We start from the raw sequence: 16,257 nt of genomic DNA, 5'->3' as shown, positions 1-16,257 counted from the left end.
GGTATAGCCTTGTGTTACTGTACCTTCTATGCTAGAGGCTTTCTCTTCTGATTCTTCATCAATGATTTGCCACTTAACCATACAGACAGAGGTCGTAGAGGGACATTTCGAGATTCCACATACTGCGCCCCCTGGGTTGCATCACACCTATGGTAGCTAGCACATGCATCCAGTTTTCATTGAAGTCCGGAGGAGGAAGTGATGCATACATTTCCGTTTCCTCTTCTTCCTTGGAATTTTCCACTGTGGTTTGGCATATTTGTATAGATGCGGTCCGCTCCATTGTGACCGAATCATTACCGAACAATTGCCCTTCCATGGGATGTGCTTTCCATGTTCTTAGATCTATCTTTAAAATTTGTAAATCCCTACGCACGTACACAAAATCTAATGCCCAATCATGCACCAATTGGGATTCCCTCATGAAGGGTCTCCCCAATATTATATCATATGAGTCAAGTTGGCGCAGGAAGTCCATTACCACAAATGTATGATGGTAGCGAAACGTAAAGAGTTTGAGTTTCACATTCTCTAGAAGTCCAATGGGCCTTGAAGATGTTCGGTCAGCCATTTTAGCGATTAGATTTGCCCTTTTTAGATCGGGTTTTCCCTAGTTCTCCCAACGCTTTGTAATGATGCTAACCCCCGCCCCACCATCCAGGATAGCTAGTGCTTGGTATCCACCATGATGAATCGGGATTGTAGCATTTGTGTCATCGCGTTTGTAACAACGTCCCAATTGATTAACTGGTGTCTTGACGACTCCGGTTTTCCTTGTGTGTCTTAAGAATCTTTCTGCCAGAGGTGGCAGAACCTTCTCTATAGTATTGGCTGGATTTAGTCCACCTTCTACACATTCCTTTATGTCTGTCCATAGGGTTGGTGAACTGCGTAACAGTTGCCCCAATGGCATTTGTACAGTCGTGGTGACAGTACGCCGGCGAGACTTCCGATATCTCTGGGTTCTCTGGTGATTGAGGGTTCCTTCTAGGTGTGTGTCTCGTATTTTTCCCACAGCAAGGAAGGAATGGATGGACTTGCCCAACACATTTTCCTCAAACATTCTGGACATTGTGTTTGCTTGAGATCCCTCTTTTGTTACTTTTGGAATAGGAGTAGGTACATCTAATTCCCTTTCCCTTGTGGGCTCGTTTCATGGATACATCGTGGATACATTGTATCCCTGACCCGGTTAGCCCTTAGCTTGGCTTCATGAAGCCGTTGGCATTCTTCTACTAAGGCCCTGGTGTCTTCGAGCTTTCTTATCTCCTCATCGGCATTGGGGTACTCACCGACTCCTTTCAGAGTTGAGGGTCGCTCCCCTTGCTCCTCTAGGTTTGGCTCCTTGTGGTTGATCCTTTGATCCCCTTCTTCTCTCGAATGGGTGGATCTGGTGTCGATTGTATCTTCTTCGGATCCATCTTGGATTGTGACCCTTGTGTCACCCTTATCTATTTTTTTCACTCTTCTCCTGTGGCTAGTTCTGGAAATGGTCGTATCTGCTCGGTTCTTCCCCTTGTCTCCCAATTGGGCTTGGGCTCGTGTCAGGACATTGTGTGGTGTGATATTTTCAGGCTGCACACTAATGGTTCGGATGGTGGCCTGATTAGCAGTGGAAGTCGAACCACTTGCGTGATATGGACAATCCTTGATCAAATGATCAATACCACATTTAGTACAAATGAGTATTGGAATGTCATTGGACGTAGTAGTCACTTGTTGGGGTTGGTGCATATGAACCATATTCTTGTTTGGGCACTCAACGATTCGATGCAGCCTTCCGCAGCCAAAACATTGTAGCGGTCCTCTCCTCATGTTTGAGTTCATGTCCTTGCCCTTCCACTGTATCGTGGTTTGAAACACAGGTGTACTGGCATGTTATTCTATAGGACATAGAATTCAGGCATGACCTCCACAGTTTCTTTATAGTACTCTCCGCTAAGTTCTACTTCACGTACCACATCAACATCTTTTGATGGCTCTGCAATCAATACTTGGTTGATTTTAGCCTGTGGTGGTTATGGTGGTAGAACTGGTGGTGGTAGAGGTGAAGTGTCTTGTACTCAGAACATCCCCCTAGGTAAATAGGAAGAGTTAGGTTGTCCTGCAGAGCAGCAGTAGTGATCTGTCCAAGTGGTGCTAGTAAAGCCAATGAAGCTCTAGGTGCTGGTAGCTGTGCAACAGTTTGGAATCTTGGATATCTACACATTGAAGTGTCATGATTTCCTAATTTTACACAGTGTGCACAATAGAGTAATGGCCTTGCTCTTAATTGTGGACATTCGGTGGTAGTGTGATTCAATCTGCACATAGAGTGCCACACCAATTCCTTGCGGGAGTAAAGATGGTTATGCCCCTACCCAAATGCTTATATCCTCTCTTTTATCTTCAATTTCTATAGTATTGCGTTACTGAGCGCATCCACAGTCATGTTTCTGACTTGCTTGCTCCGAGTTCCAATTTCTTGGTGACTCGAGGCACGAGAAGTCGTAGTTGTTGAAGATATTCTAACATCTTCTGTTTGCGGCAATTCCAGCATATTATCTTTATATTCAATTGCGAGTTTGCAACATGCATCTAGAGTGGTTGGTCAGGCTAGTATCAGATAATCATGCATCTTGTGGTCTCTAACCCCTCTCCGGAAGCAAGGCAATAACTGATTGTCAGTTAACCTCTCACGTAGTTTGCACCTTGAATTTAAGTGCTTAAGTCGAGACACGTAGTCTCTCATTGACTCCATTTCCTTTTGTTTGATATTGTGCAGTTGTGCCACCGGGCTCCATCACCACTTCTGGCAAAGCTGGGCACAAACACGTCGTTGTGAACTTAACCTTATCCTCGCGTTTGAGGGTTCGGAACCACTGATGCGCTTTCCCTTCCAGGGTCAGTGAGAAAGCATGAATCATTGTCACATCACTGACAGGTTCGCAGGTTTCGCATGTGGATTCAAAAATCTCTACATGTTGGATAGGGTCTCCGTCCCTAGAGAATTATTGGATGAGTTTGGAAATGATATGTGGCTTCATCTAGGAGGGTTGGGATTCTAGAGCGATGCTTAGTTCCTTGACTATTCCTCGGCTCATCTCTGTAGCTATATTCAACAGATCTGTCCTTGTGGCTATATTAAGGTCAATGGGTGGATCCACCCTTGGTCTTTGAGGAATTTCTCCCCCCTACCTAGACCTCGTCCTCTTCCTATGTTGGCTCTTCTAGGCATCTTCGATCCATGGGATGGTCCTACTACTACACCTTGGAGTAGCTCATCTCATTAGTTGCCTCTGTACGCCTTTGCATAATTAAAAGTTCCATGTCCTATAGGAACGTAGGATGATTGATCATATGCTCAATATCTTTTTCGGTGTACAAACGGTCCTCCACGTCACCCCCTGTTCTTGCTAGATTATCCTTTTCTTCTAGGGTTACAAACCCCTCCTCAGCTCTGGGCTCTTCATTTATGGGTTCTAAGTTTGGAATTTCTCTCTCACTTCTTCCCACATGACTAATTCCAGCTCCTTACCCCGTGATTGGAGTAAGTTTAAACCTCCCATCTCAGCTCTCGTCCTTCGAGTTGTCGAGCTCTTGTTTCCTTAAGCTCAACTCTTATAACTGTCGTTCCACCTCGATCCTTCTTAGATCTAACTCTACTTCCTATGAGGTGGGGAAGAATACTTGACCCGTCTTAGCCACACTTTCCATGTCCCATCTCATTTGGGAGGTGCTGGTGTTTGGCAGCCTTGAATTTGACGTTTGGATGGGTACTTCTTGTCTTGGACCAAGTCCAGCGCTGGTTGACGGACCCATGCCCGCAGATTGCGCTTCTTTGTCATGACTGGTTTGGAGACCAAAAAATCCCTAGGTGATATCAACGATACCACTGGATCTAGTTGGGGAGGGTGGTTTCTCCTCTTCCCCAAACCCAAAGTACCTCAACCCTTCTTCCATGGACTCTTCACTACTAGTTTCAACGGTGGTCAGGTTCCTTAAGACACTCAGGTGAGTGCTTTACTGAGTGACCTGAACCCACACTTTTTTGATATGAAGATCCTGGGTGATTCGATTGACTATCGTCAGGTGCAAGATCGTCTCCAATGAGCTTTCCAGATCTTAAGTGCATGTATGTATGATTTGATAAGCTACTTTAATGACCCAATTTAGTTTTGATCAGATCTTAAGTGCATGTATGTATGATTTGATAAGCTACTTTAATGACCCAATTTAGTTTTGATCTGATTCTGTCGATCTGTTTTTGAGGCCGTGAGATTGCAAAGAACAGTTCACGGTGTGAAGTGTTAGAAAACAATTCACATCGTGAATTTTTTTCTGCACTTTCACGTGTTCAAATTTTTTTACTCTTGGGGTCAGAATTCCTTGTCCTTGTTGTAGGTGTCACTCCTTTCCAGAACTTCGTAGCCTTAACCTGACTATACTAAACTCATGCGTTGGATTGGACTAAACCGTGAGTTTGCAGGAAAAAGTTAACGTCGTGAAAAATAACGGGTTCACACCGTGAAAGTCTTCTAAAATGGTTCACACCGTGAGGAGTTATGAAATAGTTTAACGTCGTGAATGAATTTCTACACCTTCATGATTCTTGATTTTAACAGACCTCGTGGTGTCAGGATAAGGTTACCTATTTTTGGCAAGGTAATCCCGTGATTTGCGGCGTTAATCGTGGCGGGAGCGGTTCGCGACGTGAAGTTATAGAAAACGATTCACGGCATGAATATTTTCATGCAGTTTTATATGGAAACTTTTCGCGGTCGACTATTATGATTTTGGGTGCAAAATACTTATCCAACCGTTCCCAAAATGATTGTGCTACATATAAGGAGTGGAATACAAGTTCAAGGCACAGTCAATGGTTCCTTATTTTTAAGATTTTTATGGATTTTTAGAAAGGAAGAAAAATAGAACACCAACTTGCTCATTCATGTTGATGCTTCCAATGATGCAAATATCAAAATTAACTAGAAAAAATAGTGAAGCTCTATTTCAAGAGCACTCCACCACACATATACACAACAAACATAACCAATTTCACACGATTTTTTATTCCCACACAATTCTTATCCATTAATTTTCTACACAATGCACTACTAGAATGCAAAGGCAATCATGAATCTTATGCAATGGGAGATGAAACTCCAAGAGGAAGGAAGAAACAAAGGTGTTTCCCTGACAGCGACGCCAAAAATGTTATAGGCTACCACACCTCCAAGAGGGAACTTAATGCATTCACCTAAAGGATGAGCAATAGATCACAACTGTCGTAGGGCACTTACCATTGCTTCGAACTTGAGTCCCTTGAGGCCTCCAAGCTCACTTGTTAAGCTCCAAACCTCTAAGCTCCACCTCCAAGCTCACTTGTTAAGCTCCAAAGCTCCAAGCTCCACCTCCACACTGTTACCGTAGAGTTGCTCACACTGTTACCGTAGAGTTGCTCACACTGTCGCATAAGGCAATCACTCTCTCTCACTCTCCCACACAAGCATAGAAGAGGCACAATGCTAGAATGCTCTCTCTCTCAATCTCCTCTATAGCACAAAGGGGGATTGTGTCTTTTCATTATGAGAAAATGTTTTATATACATTTGGCCCTTATTCATACTTGGGCGCCCAAAACTTACTTAACTAGGCCTTGGGTGGCCAATATCTCATAATGTATAACTTTTATAGTGCCATTTCATGACACTTATGCTTGTTAATCCAAAATGGGATTAACAATTAGTGAGAGAGTGGTGACTTTAGGTGAAAGGGAAAACCTTAGCATTTGGCAAGGTTGAAAGGTTTAATAAAAAGAAGACCAAAATATTTCTTTGCTATTAATTAATTAGTGAGAGAGTGGTGACCTTAGGTGAAAGGGAATACCTTAGTATTTTGGCAAGGTTGAAAGGTTTAATAAAAAGACGTGAGGTTGTGCAATTGATAAGAAGTTAAAAAAAAATAAAAATAATTATCCATCGTGAACTTTCGAGATGCTTCTCTCACTGCCTCTATTTCATATTAATAGAGGAACGCTACGTGATGGTTGTGAGGCTTTTTGCCTCCATGAGAGAGAGAGAGAGAGAGAGAGAGAGAGAGAGAGAGAGAGATATGCTTCTTATCTGAACTCGGCGAAAGAGTTGATGCGAGAGTCAGTTTTTGAAAATGACGATCAGTGATTGAGACAACAACATGACGAGAGAGAGAGAGAGAGCACTACGATGAGAGAGACAAAATTTGCCTTTTTTGAGTGTGCGTTCTATTTTTTTTTTTGTGTGCTCCCTAAGGTTTCACTCTTCACTTTTTTTTTTTCCCTTAATGAGAGATTTTTATTTGTACAGAGCAGTGTCCTTACGGATGAGAGTTCTATTGAACGTTGGGAAATGTCTCGAGCGAAACAAAAAGTGAAATAGAGAACCATAAAGAAATTCTGCAACGTAAGATAAACTAAGGTTTTGGAGCAGGCTAGGGTTTCAAGAAGAGAGCCTCATGTTTGGGGGAAAGGAAAAGCAAACGTAAAAGCAGAAGCTGATGCGACCCATAAAAGCAGAGCGATCAGGGATAAATCCATAAAAGCAGAGAAACTTGGGTTGCAGAAATTCAGCAAAAGAAATTTGGGTAGTTTTGGGTTGCAGAAATCAAATTTTCAGCAGATGGGACCTGCAGCTGAGCCATCCTCATCGGAGCAGAAACCCGCCCCCTCCAATGCCGCAAACGAGTTCCAGAAGTTCGAGGAGAAGGTAAAACGGTGCCTCGTGCTGGAAGACGTGACCCCGCAGGCCACTGTCCCTATGATCCAGACCGCCCTGGGGCAGTTTGGCAGTGTGGTCTCCATCGACATCATCACCGATCCCCTTGACTCAAAGTTTTCCGCAAAACGTGTCATTGTTGAGATGAACAGCGCCCGTGAAGCCTCTCGCGCTGTGAAGGAGATCCATGACCACGCCTTCATGCTCAAGGGAGTCCCCAGGCCCGTCAGAGCGGTAACCGCCGCGTCTACCATGTTTCCGGACAGGCCTCGAAAGCCTAGCAGCAGCTCCAAACACGTTTGCGAATGGGTAAAGCCTGGTGATCCTGATTGGGATAAGTGCAATGAGCAGAAACAACTAGCCAAGAGGCACGCAGCGGAGACGGCTTACCTTATGCAGGTTAATCTTACTCTACATCAAAATAACAGCATTTCCAGATTTGCAGAGTGACTGATGCAATGTCTGTATGTGGATGGGGTATGCCCTAGAGTCAGGAAACGGTTAAAGGTTTGACGAGTGTAACCGTTTTTTGACGGATGGAATAATTGAAGATAGATGTCCTTTTCTTCTTAACAAGACATGTTGCAAAAAACATCTGCTGATGAAGACCAATTTAAGGCCAAAGACGGATTACACAAGCTCAATTACGAGCCTGTGATGATGATCTCATCTTGATGGAACTTGTTGGCTTTAGGGATGGTGAGGGGTAGCCATAAGAGCTTGGAAAGAGGAGTGTTAGATACTCTTAAAAAAAGTAAAAATAAAAATGTGAGGATTGTTACTTAATGGCAGAGTCTTTGAGCTCTATCGCTCGGGTGCCAGGTTCAATACCCAATGGGCCCCTCCCATCCCCTTAAGGTGGGATTACGTGTCATATACACTTGTGGAAGTGATTGACTGTATGCATAGATAGACAACATTTACACAATTACCACACAACACTGATCCCATTTGCTGCACACACGCACACACACACACACACACCAGCTGGCTTTTGATGTTATGGTTTTTGTATCCCTATCCTTTTCCCAGCAAGTTCGGACTAACACGTCATTTAGAAAACCTTACTTTCAAAAAAGCAACAATTCTGTTGTTGCAAGTTCTCAACCTTGGTTGAGCAATGTCGTGATCGTGCGAGAACTGGAGCCTCCCCCTGTGTGAACATGTCGCCCCCTCACCCACAGCGCCGCCTTTGCCAGGTCGCCCCCCCTCCCTGCGCAATCTCAGCGCCCCCGCGTGCCCGTCACCAGCCCCCCGCCGTGCCTTGTTGACCTCCTTCGCCCCCCCCCCCCGCGGGCGTCTGCAAGCCTTTGTGCCCCAGCCGCCTCATTGCCCCTTTCCTCTTGCCCGATGTTGGGTTCTCGCCTGCTGCCCTCACCTCCCACCTCCAACTGTCTGCCGCCTCTCGTGTCTGCCAGCCTCTATGCCCCGGCCTCCTCGTCGCTGTGTGAAAATATACCCAAAAAGGGTATTTAACCCAGCCCAAAAAGGGCCACTTTGTCTTTTATATTATTTATCTGCTGGCCGACCAGCACCCTGCCCTCATATAAATATGAGGCGCCTCCTAAACCTCTCCACCAACTGACAATTACAGATCGGCTGGGCATCCACTCCAGGACTTCTCATCAGCGTTTTACCCTCCTTCTCCTGCTGGATTGATCGCCCACTTCAGGACAGCACTTCAGCGTGCTTCTGTACCGGCTGCTGGTGTTGGAACAGGCCGCCTACAAACAGGTGGAACCCTTCCCTACTGCTACTGAACTGGACGTAATCATTTGCAGTGTTTCTTCTGCGCTTTATCACAAGTTGCTGCTGCTGGTCCATGGTGCATATATCTGCGTTTTTCACCACAGCTCACTTCTGCCGTTTTCCATCAGCAGCCATCAGGACATAAGCGCTTACATCTCAGCCCTACATCAGGGATACATCAGCGCTCACTTCTCAGCCCTACATCAGGCATATATCGGCGCTTACATCAGGCTTGCTTCGGGATTGTCATCTGCGTTTTTGGGACAACAGCCTTCTTTGCTCGTTTGGAGTCTCACATAGAGCTCCTGTACTGGACTTCATCTTTTATATACATATCACCATTGCATGCTGTGTGATTTGCTCTGATCTTTCATATATTTGGTCATTTGGTCTCTTTTGCCCTCACAGTCGTCCCTTTCCTCCAGTCCTCCTCTGTAGTTGAATCCTCGTGCTATGCGCCGCCCTTCCTCCCTCTCTTGCTCCCCTCTTTTTTCCTTGTCCGCCCGTTAGCCTCCTCTTCCTTGCAGGTTCTAGCTTTGGGGTTTTTTGTTATTCTCTCGGCAAGCTTTTGGCTCCTCTGGTCTTTCCCCTTTAGGACTCCATGGCAGCCAATTGTCATCCCCGATCGAGGCCGTTGTCCCTTGCCCATCTTTTTCTGAAGTGGACCTCCAGCTCCTCGCATTGATTGTTGCCACCCTAGAGGTCACCAGCTTGGTTTGCAAGATTGTGGGGTAGCCACCCGGCGTGCAGACAACTCAGAGATCTTCTGTAGGCTGGCCTCATTGGCGAGTTGGAAAAAATTACTTTGCAAACGGCCCAGGTCTTCTGTGCGAGGTGGCAGTATAGCTTTGACCCAGCATCCGGCCCCCTGCTCAGGCTTCCCAGTCACTCCAGAGAGGAGATAGCCGACCAGCTTGGTGCGACAACTGAGACACGATTTTATTGAGCCGGTTGAGATGACCGTTGCTGCCTCTCCGGTGCGTGCTCTCCCCCAAAGTCCCCTTCCCCCCCCTCCCCTTGTAGCCAAATACTAGGCATCTAGCATGTAGTTGCATTAGAAGAAGGGGCAGCCCAGTGGGCTACCCTAGATAAGGGTTCAAGACCCTTGCCTAAGAAGGGGGTAGGCCTTGTAGGCCACCCTATGGGTCAAGGAGACCCATGGTGAGGTCCTATAGCCAAGCATGACTGGGCATGCAGTTGGCTAGGTCTAGAAGGGCATGGGCAGCCAGTCAGCCAGTCCAAAGGATTGGGCCGCTAGACTGGTAGGTGGCTAGTGCACAAAGGCTGCCAAGCAGCTTGGACAGCATCTCCAAGACAGCCAATAAAGCAAAGAGGTGCATGTTATATGCATATAAACGGGTCGTGGAAGATTTATCAACTGGCCGACCCCTGAATGAACATTTGAAGAGGCTATACAAGCATAGACTAGATTGTCATTTTGGTATCTCATAATTCACAAAGTGCTGAGGTTCTTGATGATTTGCACAATGTAGCAGAAATAAGAGAGAGAGAGAGAGAGAGAGAGAGAGAGAGAGAGAGAGAGGCACAGTACACCTGATTGGGTCCCAAATACCCTTTGCAGGGTCCCCACCAAGGATGAGGTATTTGCTTTATTGAATGATGAGAAAAGACTCAAATGTGTAAATCTTCTCTTGGCTCTAGATTTTCAGCTTGTAGATGATCTGGTTCTTGACCTTCAAGCTTCACCTTTGCTTAGGAATTCCCTTGGCTGTCCTGGCCCTTGAATACCTATATCGTTATCCGAAGTATAATCCTGTCTGAAAGCTTCCGCAAGTATGGGATCGAAAGATGGAGAAGCTACCGATCCGGATTCAGGACTACGAAGATATTTTGGAGTGCTATGTTATGCATCTAGAGCATGTAGAGTGAGAGAGACTGTTAAAACTTTGTTGTTGGAGGTTTAACACAAATCCATTTTTCTAAGTAGAAAATGATATTTTTGATATACAAATATACTAACATGGAGTTTTTCATCAATAAATTACATTTATGAGAAAAATTAAAAAATAACAATTTGTGGGGTCCCCACAATTTCGGGATCTCATGGATGTAGTGGTTCCTGACAGTTAGTTATGTTTATGGGGTTGTGGGGACCTGACAGTTAGTTATTAGGGATTGAGTGGTTTAAGACTCTTCAGGTCCAGATAAATTGGTCTAGTCATATTTTTTCTTCTGAACATAGGAACACCCAGTATTGTATCTTAGGTGATTGTATACATCCCTCTCAGGGACCTCTTGTAAATAACGTTGATTTTGGAAATATATTGGATTCTTCTTTGTATAATGCTTTCCACTGCGTCTTGATTTCACTTTCTTCATTTCTCATACCTATTATGGATGTCAATGAATTAAGTGTGTTTGAAAGCAAAGAATTACAGAAGTCACTTGATTCGTTTAAAGATGTATTTCCTAAGGAACTGCCATCAGACTTACCACTTGAAAGGGCAGTGGATCATCGTATTGATATGGTCCCTGGTGCTCAACCTGTTAGCATTCCACCTTAGAGGATGAGCCAGGCTGAGGAAGATGAGTTGGCCAAACAACTCGAAGAAGATTATTTGAGGATGGGCTAGATTCGTCCAAGTAAATCACCGTGGGGTGCACCTGTGTTACTCAGGAGAAAGAAGGACAACACTTGGAGAATGTGTATAGATTACAAGAGATTAAACAAACTGACAATCAAGAACCGTTATTCTCTCCCTAGATCATATGACCTGATTGACTGTTAGCCGGAGCGAAGTGCTTCACAAAGATAGATTTACGTACTGGCTATCACTAGATACGTATTCATGAAAGGCACGTCGAACGAACGGCCTTTCGGACTAGGTATGGCCATTACGAGTTTCTCGTATTACCTTTTGGGTTAACCTGCAAGAAATGCTACAAGTTGCGAAGGAATCTATTAGAAGTGCTCAAGACAGAGATAGATTTTATTCTAATAGACATCGTTTATCCAGAGAGTACTCTGAAGAAACGATGGTGTATTTGCGAGTTTCCAAAGATTTCGAGACTTTACGGACAGGTCGATCTCCGAAATTATCCCCTAGATAATGTGGACCATTTCGGGTTACACGACGGATTGGTTCAGTTGCATATGAACTGGATTTGCCTTCTCATGTGAAAGTTCATCCCGTATTTCATGTTAGTAGACTTAATGAAGTACTGGGTGGAATAGACCAATTAGTAACTAAAACTGATCCACCCACACGCGTAATAGCACAACTTAAATATCACAATATAAATGGACAACTCACTAACAACTGAAAACTGAAATGAAATGAAATGATGATCAATGGACACCAGCAGTGGGGGCGGAACGGGCCGACCCCCCCCTCAATATATGATATATTATCGGGAGTATTTAAGTGATACAATGCTCCATGGGTTCAATGAACCAGATGATGTGCATGCACAACTGAGATGAATACAGTTACCAAACAAGAGACTTGAAGTAGACGTTCGAAGGAGAGCGATCCACTTGAAGAAGTCTAATCTCTATGGAGGCATGCACCGTATTGTTGTAGGCAAATTCAACAAGTGGAAGATATTTCTCCCATGCAGTCTTTTGATCTGCCACATAACACGGCTCTCAATCATGCGTGTAGTAGGCATGATACCTCTATGACCAGCATAAGGTGGAGCGTGACATTCCTCCATAACCTTTGGACGCATATCCTTCACCACACATAAGCAATTATCCTTCATAAGATAACCCTCTTTGATCACATAAGAGGCATGTGAGTGACCAGCCATCAAATCAGTCCAAATATGACAAAAATCAGCATCCAAATGATACTAATTACACATAGTAGTCAATTCCCCATGTGAGGCTACTGAAATTGCAGCCACATATGGCCTCTTGGACAATGCATCTGCCACCAAATTCTTCTTTATTGCTTTATTAATATGGATGTGTGATACAATAAGGATGGAATCTCCCTCTTTGCCAGCATGATCAACACTACCCTACATATCGGGAACTGCAAGCACATTAGGCTTAGACTGCTTGTCCTCTTGCATCTTGCTTACGTTTGGGGCATTGCCGAAACATATGCTCTTTGCTTCCACATGCAAAACATTTTCCCTCTTTCGCATATTGCTCCCTTTGCTCAGGAGTCAAGCCAAACCTGTTCTTCTTGAGCACACTATCCATGGATGAGGTATTTTCATCTTTACCTCCCTTCTGGATCTCCCGGAAGCTCTTTTTAGGTGGCTGTCCACCTTTTTGCAGATTTGGGACAGCCTTATCTTTGCCCTTAGAACCCCCTTGATCTTGCTTAATTTTGAGCACCAATTGCTCCGTAGCAAGAGCAAAGGCTATAAGCTGTTGCAAAGTATGTTTCGGGTGCAATTCAATGCCTGAACGATAAGCTGGTTGCAATCCGGAGCGAAACTTCCTCTTTCTTTCATCTTCAGTGATTTGCATAAAGGGAGTTACCTCAAGCAACACTTTCCAAAACTTATTGACATACTGTTGCACACTTTCATTATCTCTTTGCTCAAGTCTATCCCACTTTTGGGTGAGAGTTTGCTCCGCATTAGGTGGCAAGAACTGGGCATAAAATCTGTCCTTAAACTCTTTCCAAGTGCAAATGGGATCTTTGGTGGTCTTTTCAGTGATCCACCAATGAGCGGCGGTCCCCTTCAAGAACATGCTAGCATGGTGTACTTTAGACTTCTCAGTGAAGTCCTCATCACTAAAAGCAATGTCAAACTGTGCCACAAATGCTAACACCTTGGAAGCATCATGCTCTCCATTAAAAACATCAAACTTAATGGACTTGTCACCTGCTTTAAATTCCTTGAGCTTTCTGGGATGAGGCTCATGGTCCTCTCTTTTTCTTTTCCCCTTATCCAACGGGGCAGCCCTATCTGCATGGGCTCCATGGGCCATCATGGAAGTTTCATGAAGCACGGTGGCATGTGCTCCACGAACCTGAGAATCAGATGCATGTGACCTTCCTGCATAAGGCAATGTCTCTCCATGAGACAACTCAGTAGGCAAAGCTCTTCTAGTGGCAGACCTGTCACCCCCTCCATGGGATACATGCTAGAATACATGTGACCATCATGCCCTCCATGAGCACTAGCATACATATACCTGTCACCCTTTGTGCCTTGTGGAGAAGATGCATGACGAGAGGTGGCTGTCACCTCTTTCCTTTGCATAAATGACCTCAACCTTTGAGATGCGGGATCTCCATGCTTCAAGCGAGGTGGATTTCTGAATTTCAGCTCTCCATCTTCCCCCTCTTTGATGTCACCTTTGCGGAGGAGGTAGGAAAGTGCCAACTCTCTTGGCTTCTTGCCCACTTCTTGTGCCATGGACTCAAAAGTCATGTCCACCATTGCATCGGCTTTCCTTGCTTCAATGGCACTTTGCACATGGGGATCTTTGAAACCGGCCTTTGGTAGAAACCAAAGTGCGGTAGACTAGCAGTCACCCTTCCAATTGTATCCAAATAAATAACAAATTAACAGGAGCTAGAATGCTCCAGAACTGAAAGGAAATCGACACCTGTTGGCCCCAAAGCTTGGCGCCCCTTTCGGTATTTCTTTATTCAAATTCAATGAAATGTATAACTGAGTACAACAAAGCCAGCCCAGGAAAGTAAACCTGCATGTCCAATCTGGCAGCCCTCAAGACCTCTTAGCACAGAGGATTCACACACAGATCTGTGTCCCACAAAAGCAACACATTGTGCTTCCCTCTAATCAACCAAGACAATTCAACAGGGCAGCCTTGAGCACACATCTGACTGTTCCATGAACATGGTTTCAATTCAGTTCAAATACACATCCATTGTCCAATCTCTGTTTCCACCCTTCAAACTGCCATACCTCTCCTCTCACAAGGGGCCAGATGATACAACTCTGCAGCAGACATATGCCAGTGGAAAGAAAGAAAGATTGATATGTTCAGAGCTTACCAATTTTAATGCGTGGTTCTGCACCAGAGGGACTGATTGTACCAGATTGTACTTGCAACAAGCTGTCTGTACTTTTCTCCCAGCAGCCGCCTGACTGATGCACCAACTATACTCTGATAAAACGCCGCCAGCAGCTGAAGATGCGCCGCCTGCAACTGTTCAGGACTGAACAGTACTGTAGCCGCCTGTACCTGTCCGTATAGGTTTGTAGTACTCGGCTGTACCAGTCCGTACAGGACTGTACTTGCAGTCGCCTGAACCTACAGCCGCTTGCTGTCCGTACTCTGGTCGCCTGCGCCGCCTGAACCAGGCGGTGCGCAGCAGCCTGTACCTGTTGTTGTACAATAGTCGCCGCTTGCACTAGCTATACGGAACTGCAGCCACCTGCTCTGTCCGTACAGTACTGTTTGTACTATTTTCGCCGCCTGTACCTGCTGGACAGGGTGGTCCTTGTCAGCTTGCTCTGTACGGCCTGCAATCACCAGCTCTGTACGGCCTGCAGCCACGTGGTCTGTATGGCCAGTTCTGTACGGCCTGTTCTGTACGCAGCAAAAACCAGCAGCCACTCTCCTCAACGCAGCTAGCTTCCACGATTCCTCCAAAAGCAAGAGAGGGAGAGAGAAGAGAGGCGTGTAACTCCAAAAGTAGAGTTGCCCCTTTCCCCCAAAAATATCCTAGTGACCCCTTTCTCAAGTTTATCAAACTTACGAAGGGTCACTTATGCCTAGGGGCCACCCAAGGTTAAAACATTAAAAATATTAAAGTCCTTGGTCCCCCTTCACATTTGAGGATGTCCACACATCATACCATTTGTCCGGGCACCCCAAATATGAATCATTAAATATTTATCTTGCTCACCAACCACCATGCCCACACTTGTGCTGTTCCACTTTCAGAGGGTCATGACATACCCCCCTCTTGAAAAATGGCAAGCGTCCTCGATTGCAATCTGGTGATATAGCAAAATATCCAAAGTGAAATGTACAATATGGCAAGATCAGCGTCCCAATCTCTCTAAGCCATGCATATGTAACAACATTCACTGCAAACCAATGGTGTAGTAGTAGTCCAAGTTGTATACCACTGTGAACCATACACAACCACAACATCCAATGTGACTAGTACACATATATCATAGAAGTCTCATAAACAGATGTACCATCAGCCATCAGTACCTTCGGGTGAGACAAAAGCTGCACCAAGCGACCTCTAGATGTCATCTGAGCTTGTCTGTATCAAGGGAGTGGAGGTGCTACCCCCCTCTTGAGCATCAGGCAATGCTCCAGACCCATGCTTTGCTGAACCTGAATGAGCCGTAACAAGAGTCGGCTCCAACTCAAAGGCATCGAGATAAAGCTGCAAAACCTGAGGTGAATCTGTTAAGTCACCTTCCTCCATCCACTTCGCATCCATCGGTGAATAATTCTTGAACTTCACAAGATAGCGACGGGAAACTTTACCTCGTACCTTTCTTTCCTTATGTGCCAGTATCTGCTCTGGAATAAGAACCTCATCAAGTTCCTCAACTTCCGGCTGAGCCTCATCTGATACATCCTCAGGCACATCCCCACGGAAAGGTCTAAGTAGACTCACATGAAATGCATTGTGAATCCTCCAGTGATCTGGTAGCTTCAAGCGATAGGCCACCTCACCAATCTTTTCCAATACCTGAAAAGGTCCATAATAGCGCATGCTCAACTTAGGGAATAAGCGCTCTTTACCCTTCATCTTCTTGAGCCTAGCTTTTTCAAAGCGCAAAAGAACCCAATCACCCAATGCAAACTCTAATGCACGTCTGTGACGGTCTGCTGCTTTCTTTTGCTTTTG

General features: G+C 45.1%; 1 protein-coding gene across 1 annotated transcript in view; it reads left to right on the top strand.

Moving 5' to 3' along the window:
- The first annotated feature begins 6,247 nt into the window (after positions 1-6,247).
- Positions 6,248-16,257, top strand: part of LOC147623677 (ASI1-immunoprecipitated protein 1-like) — a 34,311-nt gene continuing 24,301 nt past the window's right edge. The window contains exon 1 of the mRNA XM_086820263.1: positions 6,248-7,129. Coding sequence (XP_086676389.1) covers positions 6,635-7,129 — 495 coding nt within the window. The 5' untranslated portion in view covers positions 6,248-6,634. The remainder of the gene's footprint in view (positions 7,130-16,257) is intronic.

The sequence above is a fragment of the Cibotium barometz genome, chromosome 26 (assembly GCF_041138505.1).
Source record: "Cibotium barometz isolate CiBa-2024 chromosome 26, ASM4113850v1, whole genome shotgun sequence".
NCBI lineage: Eukaryota > Viridiplantae > Streptophyta > Polypodiopsida > Cyatheales > Cibotiaceae > Cibotium > Cibotium barometz.
The sequence above is the reverse complement of the archived record's forward strand: the minus strand, read 5'-3'. Positions and strand labels throughout refer to the sequence as shown.